General features: G+C 51.1%; 2 protein-coding genes across 4 annotated transcripts in view; both read right to left on the bottom strand.

The window, feature by feature from the left end:
• Positions 1-9,680: 9,680 nt before the first annotated feature.
• LOC122474814 (neutrophil gelatinase-associated lipocalin-like) lies at positions 9,681-13,595 on the bottom strand. Of its 2 annotated transcripts, none has more exons than XM_043565983.1 (7): positions 13,401-13,595; positions 12,751-12,887; positions 11,307-11,386; positions 11,045-11,164; positions 10,723-10,824; positions 9,999-10,029; positions 9,681-9,876 (listed from the first exon to the last, which is right to left on the bottom strand). In XM_043565983.1, exons 1-6 carry the CDS (start codon positions 13,536-13,538, stop codon positions 10,010-10,012), a joined length of 597 nt encoding a protein of 198 aa, XP_043421918.1. In that variant the 5' UTR covers positions 13,539-13,595; the 3' UTR covers positions 9,681-9,876; positions 9,999-10,009. The 2 variants fall into 2 exon arrangements, with proteins under 2 accessions (XP_043421918.1, XP_043421917.1); XM_043565982.1 differs by having other exon boundaries at positions 9,681-9,823.
• The window catches only part of LOC122474813 (neutrophil gelatinase-associated lipocalin-like), a 101,446-nt gene continuing 95,759 nt past the window's right edge, over positions 9,681-15,367 (bottom strand). Inside the window, exon 7 of one of the 2 annotated variants that reach the window (XM_043565980.1) lies at positions 9,681-9,876. The gene's annotated coding sequence lies outside the window, so the exon portion shown is untranslated. The remainder of the gene's footprint in view (positions 9,877-15,367) is intronic. The other variant, XM_043565981.1, reaches the window with a different exon arrangement.

Raw genomic sequence — 15,367 nt, 5'->3', positions numbered from 1 at the left:
TACCTTTCTTTTTCATCCTCTTTTCCCAATTTCTACTAACAGTTCCTTCTTACAATGGGCCATTCAAAAGGATCACCACAGACATTTGAGATATAAGCCAGAAAGACCAATCTGATTCCTGCTGCCTGCTCCCACAAACATCTGAGGATACTTCAAGCCTAACATCTAACAATTCTCACTGGCAGCACTGGGAGACAGTGGGTTTGTAATCTGCACTAAGCATTAACCTGTATTTTTCTTGTTTCTATAAAAGTACCTCCTATTAATGACGTGCTGGCTTACTAAACAAAACAGAGTCAATATAATGAGTATACACCACCTGTACACAGTTGAGGCCTTAAATGACTCTCAAAATAACATTATATTACTAAATATTAAATAAGTCAAATACAGAAATCAGTTCTACAAAACAGAATAGCATTAGATGTTTTAAGTGCTGCACAAGGTGGAACTTAAACTCTCATAACAACAAAACGGCATGTATACATTCGGACTACTTAAAAATATTTCTGGATTTCCAACTGACATGAATACTCAAATTGGTGGATTAAACGATCCCTCTCTTACCTTAGCAATTGGTTAAGCTCTTGGTCTGGAGGATTTTTGTTAGCTACCAAAGGACCTTTCATTTGAGCTAATCTGTCTAGTTATTCTACTTATGTTTTGCTGTTTTTCCCCAGGTCTCTCTGCCTGGTGCCAAGATTCCAGCACTACAATAGCTTCAAGCCAAGAGATGATCTTTTCTACTCAAGGATGTTCATACACGTTGTCCACCTTGGGTTCAGCTGCCTCACCTTAGCTGCCCTATATGTTTCCTGACGGACCAATATTGACCCATAGGTAGGGACAGCTCTATGCCCCTACTCAGCAGGATGAAGTTATAAAAGATGAGACCTTCTTCCTACAACAACCTTAAAGACTTAAGGGTCAAAGTTGTTTAGGGGGGACATGATGAGTTAGGGTGGGGCAAGCTGAGGGCAAAACAGGCTGGCACATCCTCCCCTCCCTCCAGGTAGAATATGTGTATTATTCAAACATTCCTGGCTACACAAGAACAAAGGAAAGGCATATAAGTGCTTGTCATGGTGATGTGGGAAACTAAGGCAAAAAAAAAAAAATTAAACCCCTTTACTGCCATCACCCCATTGACAAGTTCTTGAAACCAGCAGAGTGAACTCCCTCTTCAATCTCTGCTGCTTCAATGTTGACATTTTGCTAGGGGCAAAGAGAACTTTAGCTCAACATTATCCCAACCTTGAGGATACTGTAAGTCTACTTCCTTTCTCACAATTGCCCCAAGATATATGCTGGCAATCATACTCCAAGCTTATAGCCCCCAATATGCATCTGAAGGGTCTCACCACTGAGGTTTTATTCAATGGTAATAAGTGGTGTTTCCTTAGCAACAGCGAGCCCCTCAAGGTCCTGAAAATCTTGCTTCCAAAATAACTTAGAGACTTTATCCCTGACCCCCTCCCAGCCTGAGGGTATATAATCAGTTACCCATCACAACCCCAGTGCAGCTCTTCCTGCCCCTGGGTCCTGTCCCCGTGCTTTAATAAAATCACCTCTTTGCATCAAAAACTTCTTCCAGAAATTTTTCTTGGCCATTGGCTTTGGACCACCGCACCAATCTCCAAAACTTCATCAGTATACATTCTACATTATCACACAAAATTTCTGGATTTCTAACTGACCTGAACACTCAAATTAGTGCTTTAAGCAATCCTTCTTTTCCTTTCATGATTGGTTCAACTTGTGAACTTGAAGATTTTCATCAATTACCAAAGGACCTTTATTTGGGCTGTTCTTTCTTGTTATTCTAATTACATTTGGCTGTTTTCTCCCATGTCTTTCTGCCTTGTGACAAGACTCCATCACTACAATAACTTCAAACCAACAGATGATCCTTTCTTCTTTTTTTTAATTTTTTAAATGTTTATTTATTTTCTAGAGAGAGAGACAGAGCTCAAGAGGGGAAGGGCCAGAGAGAGAGACACACACACAGAATCCGAAGCAGGCTCCAGGCTCCGAGCTGTCAGCACAGAGCCTGATGTGGGGCTGGAACTCACAAACTGTGAGATTGAAAGGGCGGGCTTACACCGGCTGACTCCATCTTGTTCTGTGTCCTTCACCTTGGCCACACCTCCTCCCCTTGAGTAACCCCCGCCCCCCACCTGCCTAACAGGACTCGGACCCTTCCCCAGCCAATTGGCTGAGGCCACAGCCATTACCTCACCAACTGCCCCTAGGCCCCAATAAAACCTTTGTCCTTTTGAAACTTGCTCTCTCTCTGGTATCTTACCGCTGCGTCGGTGCAAGTAGGGGATTGAGCTCGAGCTAGCTCGAATAAAGGCTCTTTTGCTTTTGCATCGGACTCGGCTCCCTAGTGGTCTTTGGGGATCACGAATTCTGGGCATAACATTTGGGGGCTCGTCCGGGATCCCCAAGACCCCTGAGGGACCCCCGACCCGGAGAGCCTGACTGGCCACGGTTAGTGTCTGTTTATTCCATCTTTTCTGTGTGAGCTCATTTCTGAAATTCTGGTAGTGCTCGACGTGGTCTAAGTGGACGCACTAGAGGACCACGGGCTGGGAGTTTCGGAAGACGTTCCGATCCTCCCTTCTGGAGGGACATGGAATCCCCTCATCGGTTTTGGAGGGACGTGGAATCCCCTCAAAGGTCTGAGATGAGGCGGGTCGCTCCCGCTGGTTGGCGTGAGGCCGTCATCTAGCTTTCGGTTTTGGAGGGACGTGGAATCTCCTCAAAGGTCTAAGCTAGCTTTCAGTTTTGCTTCCATGGAGTTGGAAGACTTTCTAAGGGCCCTCTGTTTGTTTCTGTGTTTCTCTGTTTTGTTCTATGGACTTACTGGACGGACGCTATGGGACAGAATCAGACTACCCCTCTACCTACCCTCTTGGCTTAAGGCCTTCCTAGCCCCACTCCCTCCGGAGCCAAAACCCATTCTTTCTTTGCAGGGGACAAAGAAGAAGGAAAACAAGAAAAGTCTTACCCAGCCTTCAGCACCCCTCTACCCTGTCCTATGGGGGGGACTGAAGAATTAATTTTTCCTCCCCCGTATAACCCCCCTAGGATGCTGGAAGAACACCATCCTCCCCCTTTGGGGGAGACAGACGCTGTTCCAAGAGCGGGAGGTGGAAACGCTCCAGTGGGAAGCCCGCCCTTTACCAGACAAAGGGCTCAGAGGGAGCAATCTGCCTCCACCACCAACTCCACTATTTTGCCCCTGCGAGCCACCGGACCCCCAATGCGGAGGGGAATCAGCCCCATCACTATTGGCCTTTCACCACTAGTAACCTCTACAATTGGAAAGCTCAGAATCCTAAGTTTTCTGAGAAACTGGCAGGGCTTATTGATTTATTAGGCTCTGTTCTTTTTACCCATCAGCCCATGTGGGATGATTGCCAGCAGCTTTTGCAGGTCCTGTTCACGACTGAAGAAAGAGAAAGAATCCTCAATGAGGCCCGAAAGCTAGTTCTGGGCACAGACGGGAATCCTGCCACCAACCAGGCTCAGATAGATGCCTCCTTTCCCTTAACTCGGCCCCAGTGGGATTTCAACATGGCAGAAGGTAAGGAGAGGTTCCGGGTCTACTGCCAGACTCTAATGGGGGGTCTCCGAATGGCTGCTAGAAAGCCAACCAATTTGGCCAAGGTAGGAAATGTACAACAGGGAAAAGATGAATCTCCGGCTGCCTTTTTAGAATGGATCATGAAGGCAGTCTGTACCTATACCCCCATGGATCCAGAGGCTCTGGAAAGCAAGGCAGATGTTATCATGGCCTTTGTAAACCAATCGGCCATAGACATTAGGAAAAAATTACAGAAAATAGATAGACTAGGAGAAAAAAGTCTTCAGGACTTACTGGTGGTAGCCGAAAAGGTATATAACCAGGAGCCTCCTGAGGATAAGCAGGCTCGCGCCATGGCGGCTGCCAGCAGGAAGCAGACTCGAGACCTGGCCAGAATACTACTAGCTACCACTGCTGACTCCCCCGAGGGACGAGACCACCGTCTCCAGCAGCTGGCAGATGACGCAAGAAAAGGTAAAGGAACCGCCAAGGGGGGGAAGCAGAGGCTGCAGAAGGATCAGTGCTCATACTACAAGGAGATAGGGAAGGGCCGGAGGGAAGGGAAGCAAGACTGATCGAGTAAAAGTCCTAGAGCTAGATGAACTAAGTGATTAGGGGAGTTGGGGTTCCGACCCTCTCCCCGAACCCAGGGTAACTCTTAAAGTGGAGGGGACCCCTGTTGACTTCCTTGTCGACACCGGAGCACAACATTTGGTCCTCCGCACCCCACAAGGAAAACTAGCCAGCAAGAAGTCCTGGGTACAAGGGGCAACTGGTATGAGCCAGTATTCATGGACTACCTGAAGAACAGTAGATTTGGGGACAGGCCGGTTATCCCACTCCTTTATGGTAATACCAGAATGCCCCTACCCGCTGTTAGGACGGGACTTGCTGACCAAGATTGGAGCTCAGATAACTTTCAGACAAGGGGGGGCCTCAGGTCACTGATGGCAAGGGCCACCCCATCCAGGTCCTGACCATGAAACTGGAGGATGAATACCGCCTCCACCAGGAGGCGCTCCCGAGAGAGGATAATATAGACAGATGGCTACAAGAATTCCCCTCGGTTTGGGCAGAGATGGGGGGGGGGAGGGAGATAGGACTAGCCACTCACAGGACCCTGGTCCTGGTAGAGCTCAAGCCAGGAGAGAGTCCGGTAAGGATTAAACAATACCTCATGTCTCAGGAGGCCCGGAAGGGGATCCAGCCACACATCCGGAGACTACGAACCCTAGGGGTACTAGTTCCTTGCCAGTCTCCCTGGAACACCCCCCTACTGCTGGTCAAAAAGCCTCACACAAATGACTACCGACTGGTACAAGACCTCCGGGAAGTAAATAAGAGGGTCACAGACATATATCCAACTGTTCCCAACCCATATACTCTTTTGAGCTCCTTGGCGCCCTCCAGGGTCTGGTATACTGTAGATTTAAAGGACGACTTCTTCAGTCTGCCGCTGGCACCCCAGAGCCAACCCTTGTTCACCTTCGAGTGGCATGATCCGGAGGAGGGCTACAGTGGGCAACTCACCTGGACACGGCTACCTCAGGGATTCAAAAATTCGCCCACCATCTTCGACGAGGCATTACATGAGGACCTGGGTGAGTACAGAAGGGAGCACCCTGGCCTCCCCCTTCTACAGTATGTAGATGACATCCTGATTGCTGCCGACATGGCCAAAGACTGTGAGCGAGGGACCCAGGACCTGCTGGCTACCCTGGGGGCCTTAGGGTACCGGGCATCCATGAAGAAGGCTCAGATATGCAGGGAGAGGGTAAGTTACCTGGGATATATCCTGGAGGGCGGACAGCGGCGGTGATCAGATGCCAGAAAAGAAACTGTCCTAAAGATCCCTACTCCCACCTCCCGAAGAGAAGTAAGGGAATTCTTAGGATCAGCTGGCTACTGCCGCCTCTGGGTTCCAGGTTTTACTGAGATCGCCAGGCCCCTATATGAAGCTCCCAAAGAGGGGAAAACATTTAAGTGGGCTGAAAAAGAAGAAACTGCCTTTAATCAGTTAAAAAAGGCCCTCCTAAGTGCCCCAGCCCTGGGCCTACCAGACATTACGACGCCCTTCCACCTCTTTGTAGATGAACATAAGGGAATAGCAAAAGGGGTTCTAACTCAAGCCTTAGGCCCTTGGAACCTCCCGGTGGTGGCTTACCTGTCCAAGAAACCAGACTCAGTGGCTGCCGGCTGGCTGCCATGCCTAAGGATTATTGCGGCGACAGCACTCCTAGTCAAGGACACAGACAAACTGACCCTAGGACAGGAGATCTGGATCACGACCCCACACGCCATTGAAGGGGTCTTGAAACAACCTCCTGATATATGGATGAGCAACAAACATATGACTCATTACCAGAGCCTCCTACTCAACCCTCCACGAGTGCGGTTCCACCCCAGTGCAGCCCTCAATCCTGAAACCCTGCTGCCCAACTCTGAGCTAGGTGCTCCACTACGTGACTGTGCAGGAATCCTGGAACAAGTACATGGATTCCGGATGGACCTGACCGACCGGCCCCTCCCCGATGCCACTTGGCTCACTGATGGCAGCAGCTTTGTGCGAGATGGACACAGGTATGCAGGTGCAGCGGTGATCACCAAAATGGACACCGTATGGGCGGAGGCTCTACCCTCCGGAACATCAGCCCAGCGAGCAGAGCTCATAGCCCTCACCAAGGCGCTGATGCTGGGAGCTAGAAAACGGCTTAACAACTACCGGACTTGGGAGACCCAGTTTTACCAGACCAGCCCAAATACTCCCAGGAGGAGTTACAGCGGATCAAGAAACTCCCCATGGCCCAGGAGATAAAGGGATGGTGGTATACACCTAACAAGGAACTTGTGCTGCCAGACCGGCTCGGAGTCTCAATATTAGAGCACATGCATCGGTCTACTCACATGGGGGCCTGAAAAGTAAAAGACTTAATCCGACGTGCCAGATTCAAGATTCACCAACAGGACACCAAAATAGAGCAAGTTAGGGGAGCCTGGGTGGCTCAGTCGGTTGAGCGTCCGACTTCGGCTCAGGTCACGATCTCGCGGTATGTGAGTTCGAGCCCCACGTCGGGTTCTGTGCTGACTGCTCAGAACCTGGAGCCTGTTTCAGATTCTGTGTCTCCCTCTCTCTCTGACCCTCCCCCGTTCATGCTCTGTCTCTCTCTGTCTCAAAAATAAATAAACGTTTAAAAAAAATAAAAAAAAAACACAACAAAATAGAGCAAGTTGTATCTGCCTGCAAGACCTGCCAACTCACCAACGCGAGAGCCACATCAAATAAAAAAAGGAACCAGGCTCAGAGGCACCAGACCGGGAGCCTGATGGGAAGTCAACTTCACTGAAGTCAAACCAGGAAAGTATGGTTATAAATATCTTTTAGTATTTACAGACACCTTCTCTGGCTGGGTGGAGGCATACCCAACCAAGCATGAAACAGCTCAGACGGTGGCTAAGAAGCTACTAGAAGACATCTTACCCAGTTATGGTTTTCCTGCCATGGTAGGATCAGACAATGGACCAGCTTTTATCTCGCAGGTAACACAGGCAGTAGCCAAGGCGGTGGGGGCAAACTGGAACTTACATTGTGCTTATAGGCCCCAGAGCTCAGGACAGGTAGAAAGAATGAATAGAACCCTAAAAGAGACCCTTACCAAATTAACCATGGAGACTGGTGGGGACTGGGTGACTCTCCTACCGTATGCCCTTTACCGGGTTAGAAACACTCCTTACACTCTGGGTTTTACTCCCTACGAGATCATCTTTGGCAGGCCACCCCCTGTTATTCCCAACCTTTGAGCTGAACTTCTTGCTGAGTTTAAAGATCAAGAACTTTTTCTTTCCTTGAGAGGGCTCCAGAGGGTGCACAAGGACATTTGGCCACGCATCTGTGCCATCTACGAGGCTGGCCCGACCCCGACACCTCATCAGTACAGGCTGGGAGACTGGGTCTACATCAAGAGGCACCACTGAGAGACTCTTGAGCCGCGCTGAAAGGGACCCTACATAGTGGTGCTGACAACCCCCGCCACTCTCAAAGTAGACGGCATCTCGACCTGGGTCCATCACACCCATGTTCGGCCAGCGGACTCCTCCTCGATCCGGAAGGACGTCGTCACGCGATGGGCCGTCAGTCGGGACCAACACAATCCGCTCAAGCTCAAGCTACAGCGCATTCGACCCACCTAATATTGGTAACTCTGTTAACTCTGCTTGTCATTGCTCATGCTGCTGGGAGTCCCCACGCCCCCCAAAACATCACCTGGCAGATCATAGACACCAGCTCAGGGACAATACTTAATCAGACCTCCCAGAGCCACCCCAGGGACACTTGGTTCCCAGAACTTTGTGTAAACCTCCAAATTCTGTTCCCCTTGCCACCATAAATGCAGCTGGTCCCATGATTGGGTCCGTAAGCTACATGACAGGGGGGAATGAAAGGGCAGGCCTATGCCGGCAGACTCCATCTTGTTCTGTGTCCTTCCCCTTGACCACACCTCCTCCCCTTGAGTAACCCCCCCCCCCCACCTGCTTAACAGGACTCAGACCCTTCCCCAGCCAATCGGCTGAGGCCACAACCATTACCTCACCAACTGCCCCTAGGCCCCAATAAAACCTTTGTCCTTTTGAAATTTTGCTCTCTCTCTGGTATCTCACCGCTGCGTCGGTGCAGGTAGGGGATTGAGCTCGAGCTAGCTCAAATAAAGGCTCTTTTGCTTTTGCATCAGACTCGGCTCCCTAGTGGTCTTTGGGGATCACGAATTCTGGGCATAACAAGATCATGACCTAAACTGAAGTTGGATGCTTAACTGACTGAGCCACCCAGGCGCCCCTACAGATGATCCTTTCTACTCAAGGAGGTTCGTACTCATTGTCCACCTTGGATGCAGCTGCCTCTGCCTCTGTAACTCTTTTATATGTTCCCCAACTGATCAATATTGACTCATAGGTAGGGACATCTCTATTCCCTTACTGAGCAAGAAGAAGCTACAGAAGATGAAACCTTGCACCTCCAACTACCTTAAAGATGTAACGATCAAAACTGTTTATGGGGGATAGGATGAGGGAGCATAAGACAAGCTGAGGGCAAGGTACAAGCTAGCATTACCCCTCTCCACCCCAGGTGGGATGTGTGTGACATTCCTCAGGCACTCCTGGCTGCCCAAGAACAAAGGAAAGGAAAGAAAACAAATGGTTAACTGGTAGAGATACTAGTCATGCAGGACATGAGTCTCCATCAGTTTACAAATATCTTAGTAAACTAGAAGAAAAAGGCAATCTTATCAATAGCCTAATCTCCAGAAACCTATAGACTCGGTTTCCTGGAGCCCCCACATCACCCCTCATAGTAATATGGGGAAGAAAGGCAGGAAGGAAATGGCAGGTAATGTTAATTTCCTGATACCCTGCAGCCCATTGACAGATACTTGAGGCTGGCAGAGAAGAACATTTCTCAAGGAACTCCTTACTGTCTTAATGCTAATGCTTTGCTAGGGGAAAAAGTACCTTAGCTGGGCAGTAGCTAGGTGCCCAGTATTCTGTAAATCTTCTTTATTAGCATATGAAAATCTCTTAGAAAACTTCCCTTGACTTTACCTCTTCCAACGCCAAAGTATATAAGCAGTCACTCTTCATAACCCCAGTGCAGCTCTTTCTACCCATGGATCCTGTCCCTGTGCTTTAAAAAATCCTATTTTTTGCACCAAAGATGTCTTCAAGAATACTTTCTTGGCCCTTGGCCCAGGACGCCCCCCATTACCCCCAAAACTTCATTTCTGGTGAAGTGGGGTGATATAACCTCACACCTGGCCCTCGCTGGGCCTCTGCCATTGACCTGCTGCAGGTGGCTGAACATGGGGGTGAGATGTGCTCCATCAGTGTGCTAGAGGCAGGGGCAAGTGAGGGCAGCTGTTGGTTTGAGGCTGGGCCTGGAGTTGGGAGCTAGAAGTGTTCAGTCGGAGTTAGACTCTGCTTCTGTGGCCCCCATCCCTTGCTGGGGGCCACAATTCCTGGGAGAGATGCTAATAGGAGCCTGCCCTATGTTCTTTAACCTCTCAGAGGGCCCAGAGGTCAAGGAGCACAGACTGGCACCATGGGATATGTGTTTATTTAGCGAACAAGGAGGGGTTCCATTAGTAGGGCAGTCTTGGGAGCAGCTGGTTGGTTGTGCAGTGAGGAGGGTCCCCTGGCTCTCTCAGTGCTGTCCAGGCTGTTGGGGACATCTAGGCCGTGCTGTGGGCAGAGGCTGGTGTGAGGGGGATGGGCTGGAGAGAGCCAGAGGGCACCTGAGAGGGAGTCAAGGGAATAGAGAGGGCAGCAGTGCTGGGCAGGTGGGACAAAGGCAGACTTGGGACCCCCTCCCAGATGCACCCTGGCTCCCACCAGCCCCCACTCCAGCCATACTTACCGCACGCTTGCTCACTTATCCACGCACTGATCTATGGGGGACAGAATAGTCAACATGGGCAGGGGTATATGTGTGCTATCCCTGACCTCCAGGGCCCCTACACTGCCCCTTGGCTGCCTTGGGCCCCAGGCTGGACCAGCCACAGAAGCTCTGGAGTTCCCTTTGTGGATGGTACAGCAGAGGGCTAGATGATGGGGCAGGGACTTGGGGAGAGGCCTGAGGACAAGCACACCTGAGTGACACCTGTTCTCCAAAGGAGGCAGGTGAGGCCCAGCCACAGTTCTGATTGGGCACCAAGCCTTCTGCCTGTTTACCTGCTGAGTCCTGACAGACCCTCAGGCTTTGGGAGGCACCTGCCCAGGCCAGGCTGCCTGAAGACAAGGGTGCCTCCCAAGTCAGTGGTAGGTCAGCCCCAGGACAAAGGTGAGGTGACCCAGGACAAATATGCCTGGGTGGAGGGGGAGGTGACCAAGCAAGGAGACTGAGGAGACATGGCCCCAGTGCTGCAATTCTCATGTGGGCAGGCGCAAGCTTGTGTGAGGGAGGAACACTTGGGGCCCAGAACCCGGGATGTGGCAGGGTCTCCCTGAGCCCAAAGTGGCTCCTGGGACTCCAGTGACTGCAACAGGGGCCTGGGTCACTCCCCTCCCCACTTTACTAGTGAGGAAACATCAGACCTGGACAGTCCCCATATGTTCTTCTCCTTTCCCCAGCTGGTGATTACCGTTGGGGATAGGGAAGATGATGTGCTCATCAGTGAGGCCTAGGGTTTTGACAAAGTTGATGAAGATTTCCTTCAGCACAGGACGCAGCTCCTTGGTCCTCCCTGTGGCCAAGATGTCTGGTGAGTGTCTGGTGAAAGCTCCATAAATATTGTAGAATATATGAAAGACACCTCAGACCCCTTCCCCCTGAGGGGTTCTGTGGAAAGACCACTCTCCCACCTCCCTGGGCTTGCAGTGAAGGGCAACTTGGGAGCTGGGTGCGATGGGCCTCTTCTCCCCCAGCATGGCCAAGAGCAAGGTCCCAGAAGGGTTAAGACCCACCATAGAGGGTGATCTTGAAGAACTCCTGGTTTTTGTAAACTTTCTCAAAGAACACCATGGCAAACTGGTTGTAGTCTGTGGCCACCACTCGGACAGTGTAGTTCTTGGTTCCAATGTAACCTGTATGGTGGATGGGGAGTGATCAGCCTGCTCTAGCCAGGCAGAGGGAGCTATTACTTCCTTCCCGGCCTCCACAGGATGGCGTCTGTGTGGAGGGGCAGGGAGGTCCGTGCCCCAGAGACCCACCCAACTCAGGACTCACGCTCGATGTTTCCCAGGGTGAATTGGCCTGGACGAGAACATGGGACAAAAGTTCTGATCCAGTAGTCACAGGCCTTTTTCCTGTGGAAGCAAGAGATGGGTGGATAAGAGAGTGACAGCCCACACTGCCATAGCAGGAGGCACACAACCCACCCTACATATGGCCCTGGCTCTTCCCAACTGAGCCCACCCTCTCTGTCCCTGCTTATTCTGCCCTGAGATTCCTGACCTGCCTAGACTCTCCCCCAGCACCTACTCTCCCTCCTTCTTTGGGGCTGTTTCCCCTTGGTGGCCTTCCCTCCATACTCAACCCCCAACCTGAGGCATTTGTCCCCTATTCTTTTTTTTTTTTTTTTTACTTTTTTAAGATGTTCATTAATTTTTGAGAGAGAAAGAGAGAGACAGAGCATGACCAGAGGAGGGGCAGACAGGAAGACACAGAATACAAAGGAGTCTCCAGGCTCTGAGCAGTCAGCACAGAGCCCAACCGGGGTTCTAACTCAAAAACTGCAAGATCATGACTTAATGCAAAGTCAGATGCCCAACCAACTGAGCAACCCAGGCGCCCCTGTCCCCTATTCCTATCTTGCAGCTTCTTGCTGTAACCTTGCCAGGGGGATCACCACCGAGGCTACAGTCTGCTGGATGCCAAAGACTCCTTTAGCTGTTGGGCCAACATCTGGTCCCCTGGCACTCCAGAGCCGATCTCCCAACACCTGCCCTTCTTCGGATTCTTCAATGACAGATGCTCTAGCCCCATACCCAAGTGCCAAATCCAGAAACCAGGAGGAGCTGGGTAAGCCTTGGCTCCCCTCTCTAGGTCCTAATCTGCCCCCGCTCTGGTCATCTCCCACCTATGACTGATCAGCCTCCTGGGCTGCACGCCATCATTCCTCTTCCTGCTGCAGCCACACCCACTCCTCACCAGTACCTGAGGCCCCCACCACTGTGGTCACCACCCCTCTCCAGACCGCTCATCAGCTCCTGCTCAGGGCAGCCATACAATGGCTTGCTGTTTCTTTAAGAGGTGGCTATCTCTGTCTCAGTCCAGCAGTCCTGCCACGAAGGTCCCAGGCCTCCTTCTGACACAGGTTGGTTCCTCAAAGCCCAGCCCACAGTCCACCTCCCTGGAAGCCCTTGAGAACATCCTAGGTGGATCTAGTGACCCTCCTCCCATTCTAGGTCACCCCTGTTCTCTTTATCTTGTGTCCTGATGTCTGTCTGTGTCCATCCCCAGGATTGTTTTCTGTCTGTGCTGAAGTGACCACGAAATGTTGATCCAGTGAATGAGAGAAAGTTAAATGCAGACATCCAGTACCCAGTGGTAGGATGAATGATCATCTTTCAGTTTTGGTCACCCCTCAGCTATATCATCAGTCTGAGTCCTGGACCCCCACCACAGCCCTCTAGGCCCCCCATGCTTCCTAGTTGCTGGTAGCTCTCACCAGACCACGGTAGAGGTGACATTGTAGCTGTTGTCTTCTTTCAGCTCGTAGGTGGTGGTGTACATCTTAAACTGGCTGTGTTTTTCTTTATTAATTTCATTCCCTGCCAATCCTATGATGTACCATTTTCCCTGGAACTACAATGGGAGCTGATGATAGACAGAACCAGGAGCAGCCCTAGGGGGCCCTCCTGCTCCATCCCTGCAGGCACCTCCAGGCAGCCTGGGCCTCAACCAGCAGCCCCTCTAACTGGGCTGCAGGGACATAAACATACAGGCTGTGCTGATGAAGCCAGCAGGAGCTGGAGCCATCAGGCCAGGTGGGAGCACTGAGTGTGTCAGGGACAAGGTGACCCTTGGCAAGTGGACAGCTCACTTCCCTGAGCCTCAGTTTCCTCATCATGTAGAGGGCCTGAAGATGTTCCCACCTGGCATGGACTGGGGGGATTATGGAAGAGAGTGTGGAGCAGGGGAGTCTGCTCAGCTGACCCTCTTATCAGCAAGGTTGGGTGTGAATGGGAACATGGGGTGTGCCTTCCATCAGAGCACCCGAGGGCAGACCTAGCTAAAGCCTGGCCCATCCTGTCTCTCCTCCCCTCTGTTCACACTCTTCCTGGGACCTCCCTGCAGCTGCTACTCCAGGCTCCTTACCTTCTCATTCTGGAAGTCAGGCTGCAGAGGGATCCTGTGCAGAGGTGGGGCTGGGATCAGGTTTGGAGTGGAATCCTGGGCCTGGGTCTGCAGGACCCCCAGCAGGACAAGGCCCAGCCACAGGAGACCTAGGGCCATGACTTCAGGGCTGAGGAAGCTGGCACCACTCCAGATATTCCCTGAAAGAGGAGATGAGTGAGGAGGCTTCTGGGGGATGCTATTTATGGTCTCTGTGGCCAATGGCTCACCCCAGGGTGGAGCGACTTATCCTTTGCCAAATCCTGAAGGGTGAGGCAATTGCCAGCAGCTCGTGCTGAGGATCATGGCAAACTCTCTGCCCTTTCCCTCAGGTCAAGATTATGCAAGATGAAGGGCAGGAAGGTCCATGAGGCTGGAGGATGCATTCCCCATGTCTCCACATCTCTGGCAAGGACACTGATTCCCTCCACACTCTCTTCCCCCTGGTTAGCACTGTGTGTGGTCATGGATCTCTGATATGGACTAGTTGTCATCTCTGACCTCCAGGAGCCTCTCAGCTGGGGCCCAAGTGCAGGGTGGGCTATATGTGGTGGGGTCCCCTTGTTGTACCTGATGAAAGCAGAGAATGCCTTGTGCCAACAGAGCCCATGCTGTTTGTGGTCTTCCAAAGGGACAGGGAAAGGGGTGCAGCTGAAAGTTGACATTCTTCATAGGGAAGGACAGAGTGTACCCTATGCTGTTCATGAATCCCAGATCCTGGCCCTCCCAGGGACCCGCACCAGGCCTTGACAAGGGTGAAAAACCCTTCCCCTCCCCCTACCACCGAAGGTCTACTGGGCAATGTTTGTGATGAGGGAGGATAAGGCAAGTGGAGGGCAAAGCACATGCTAGCATGCCCCTCCCCCCAGGGGATATGTGTGACATTCCTCAGGTACTCCTGACTACCTGAGAACAAAGGAAAGGAAAGAAAACAAATGATTAAGTGATAGACATCACAGTCCTGCAGGATGTGAGTCTCCATCAGTTTACCTATGTCCCAGTAAATTAGGAGAAAAAGGGAATCTTATCAATAGCTTAATCCTCAAAAACCCATACTCAGTTTCCTGGACACCCAACATCACCCTCCCACCTCCCTTGTGATATGGGGAACAAAGGCAAGAAGGAAATGGCAGATGGCATTAAATTTCGTTATGAACTGCAACCCATTGATAAATACTTGAGGCAAATATGGAGTATAACATTTCTCCAGGAATTCTCTATGGTATTTATGGTAATGCTTTGCTAGAGGAGAAAACAACCTTAGCTTGACAATAGCTAGGCCTCCAGTAATGTGTGAGTCTTCTTGAGAATATGAAAATCTCTTTACAAACTTCCTGTTAACTTTATCTCCCCAACCCCAATGTATATAACCAGTCACTCTTCACAATCCCAGTGCAGCTCTTTCTCCCAAGAGTCCTGTCCCCATGCTTTAATAAAACCACCTTTTGTGCACCAAAGATGTCTCAAGAATTCTTTCATGGCTGTCAGATCCAAAGCCCCACCATTCCAAAGACACAACATTCCCACTTTAAGTCAGTCCCTCCCCTCATTCATGCCCCATTGGTAGGGTGGACCCAGACCTCAGCTGACCCTAAGGACTTGGCCCCTCCTGTGGGCCCAGTAGACAGAAACCCCAAGCTGGGCATGGCAGCCACAAATGAGACAGCTTGACAGAGCAGATATCTGAGGCTATAGTCTCTGATCTATCCTGGTGGGGGACAATGGGAGACATGCATCTGCATGTATGAAAAGTGATGGTGGCTGGGGCCCAAGGGGGGGGGGTGTCTCTACCCTGCCACTCTGGACACCAGGTACCTTGGGTCACAGTGAGTGCTAGGACTCAGCCTCATTTTTAGGAAACCACTGATACCATCTGACATCTTTGGACATAGTCTTCAACTGTGGAGCCCAGGGGCTAGGCCTGGGCCCCCCAAAAGTGTTCCTGCCAT

This window comes from Prionailurus bengalensis, chromosome D4 (genome assembly GCF_016509475.1).
Source record: "Prionailurus bengalensis isolate Pbe53 chromosome D4, Fcat_Pben_1.1_paternal_pri, whole genome shotgun sequence".
In the NCBI taxonomy this organism is placed as follows: Eukaryota; Metazoa; Chordata; class Mammalia; order Carnivora; family Felidae; genus Prionailurus; species Prionailurus bengalensis.
The sequence above is the reverse complement of the archived record's forward strand: the minus strand, read 5'-3'. Positions and strand labels throughout refer to the sequence as shown.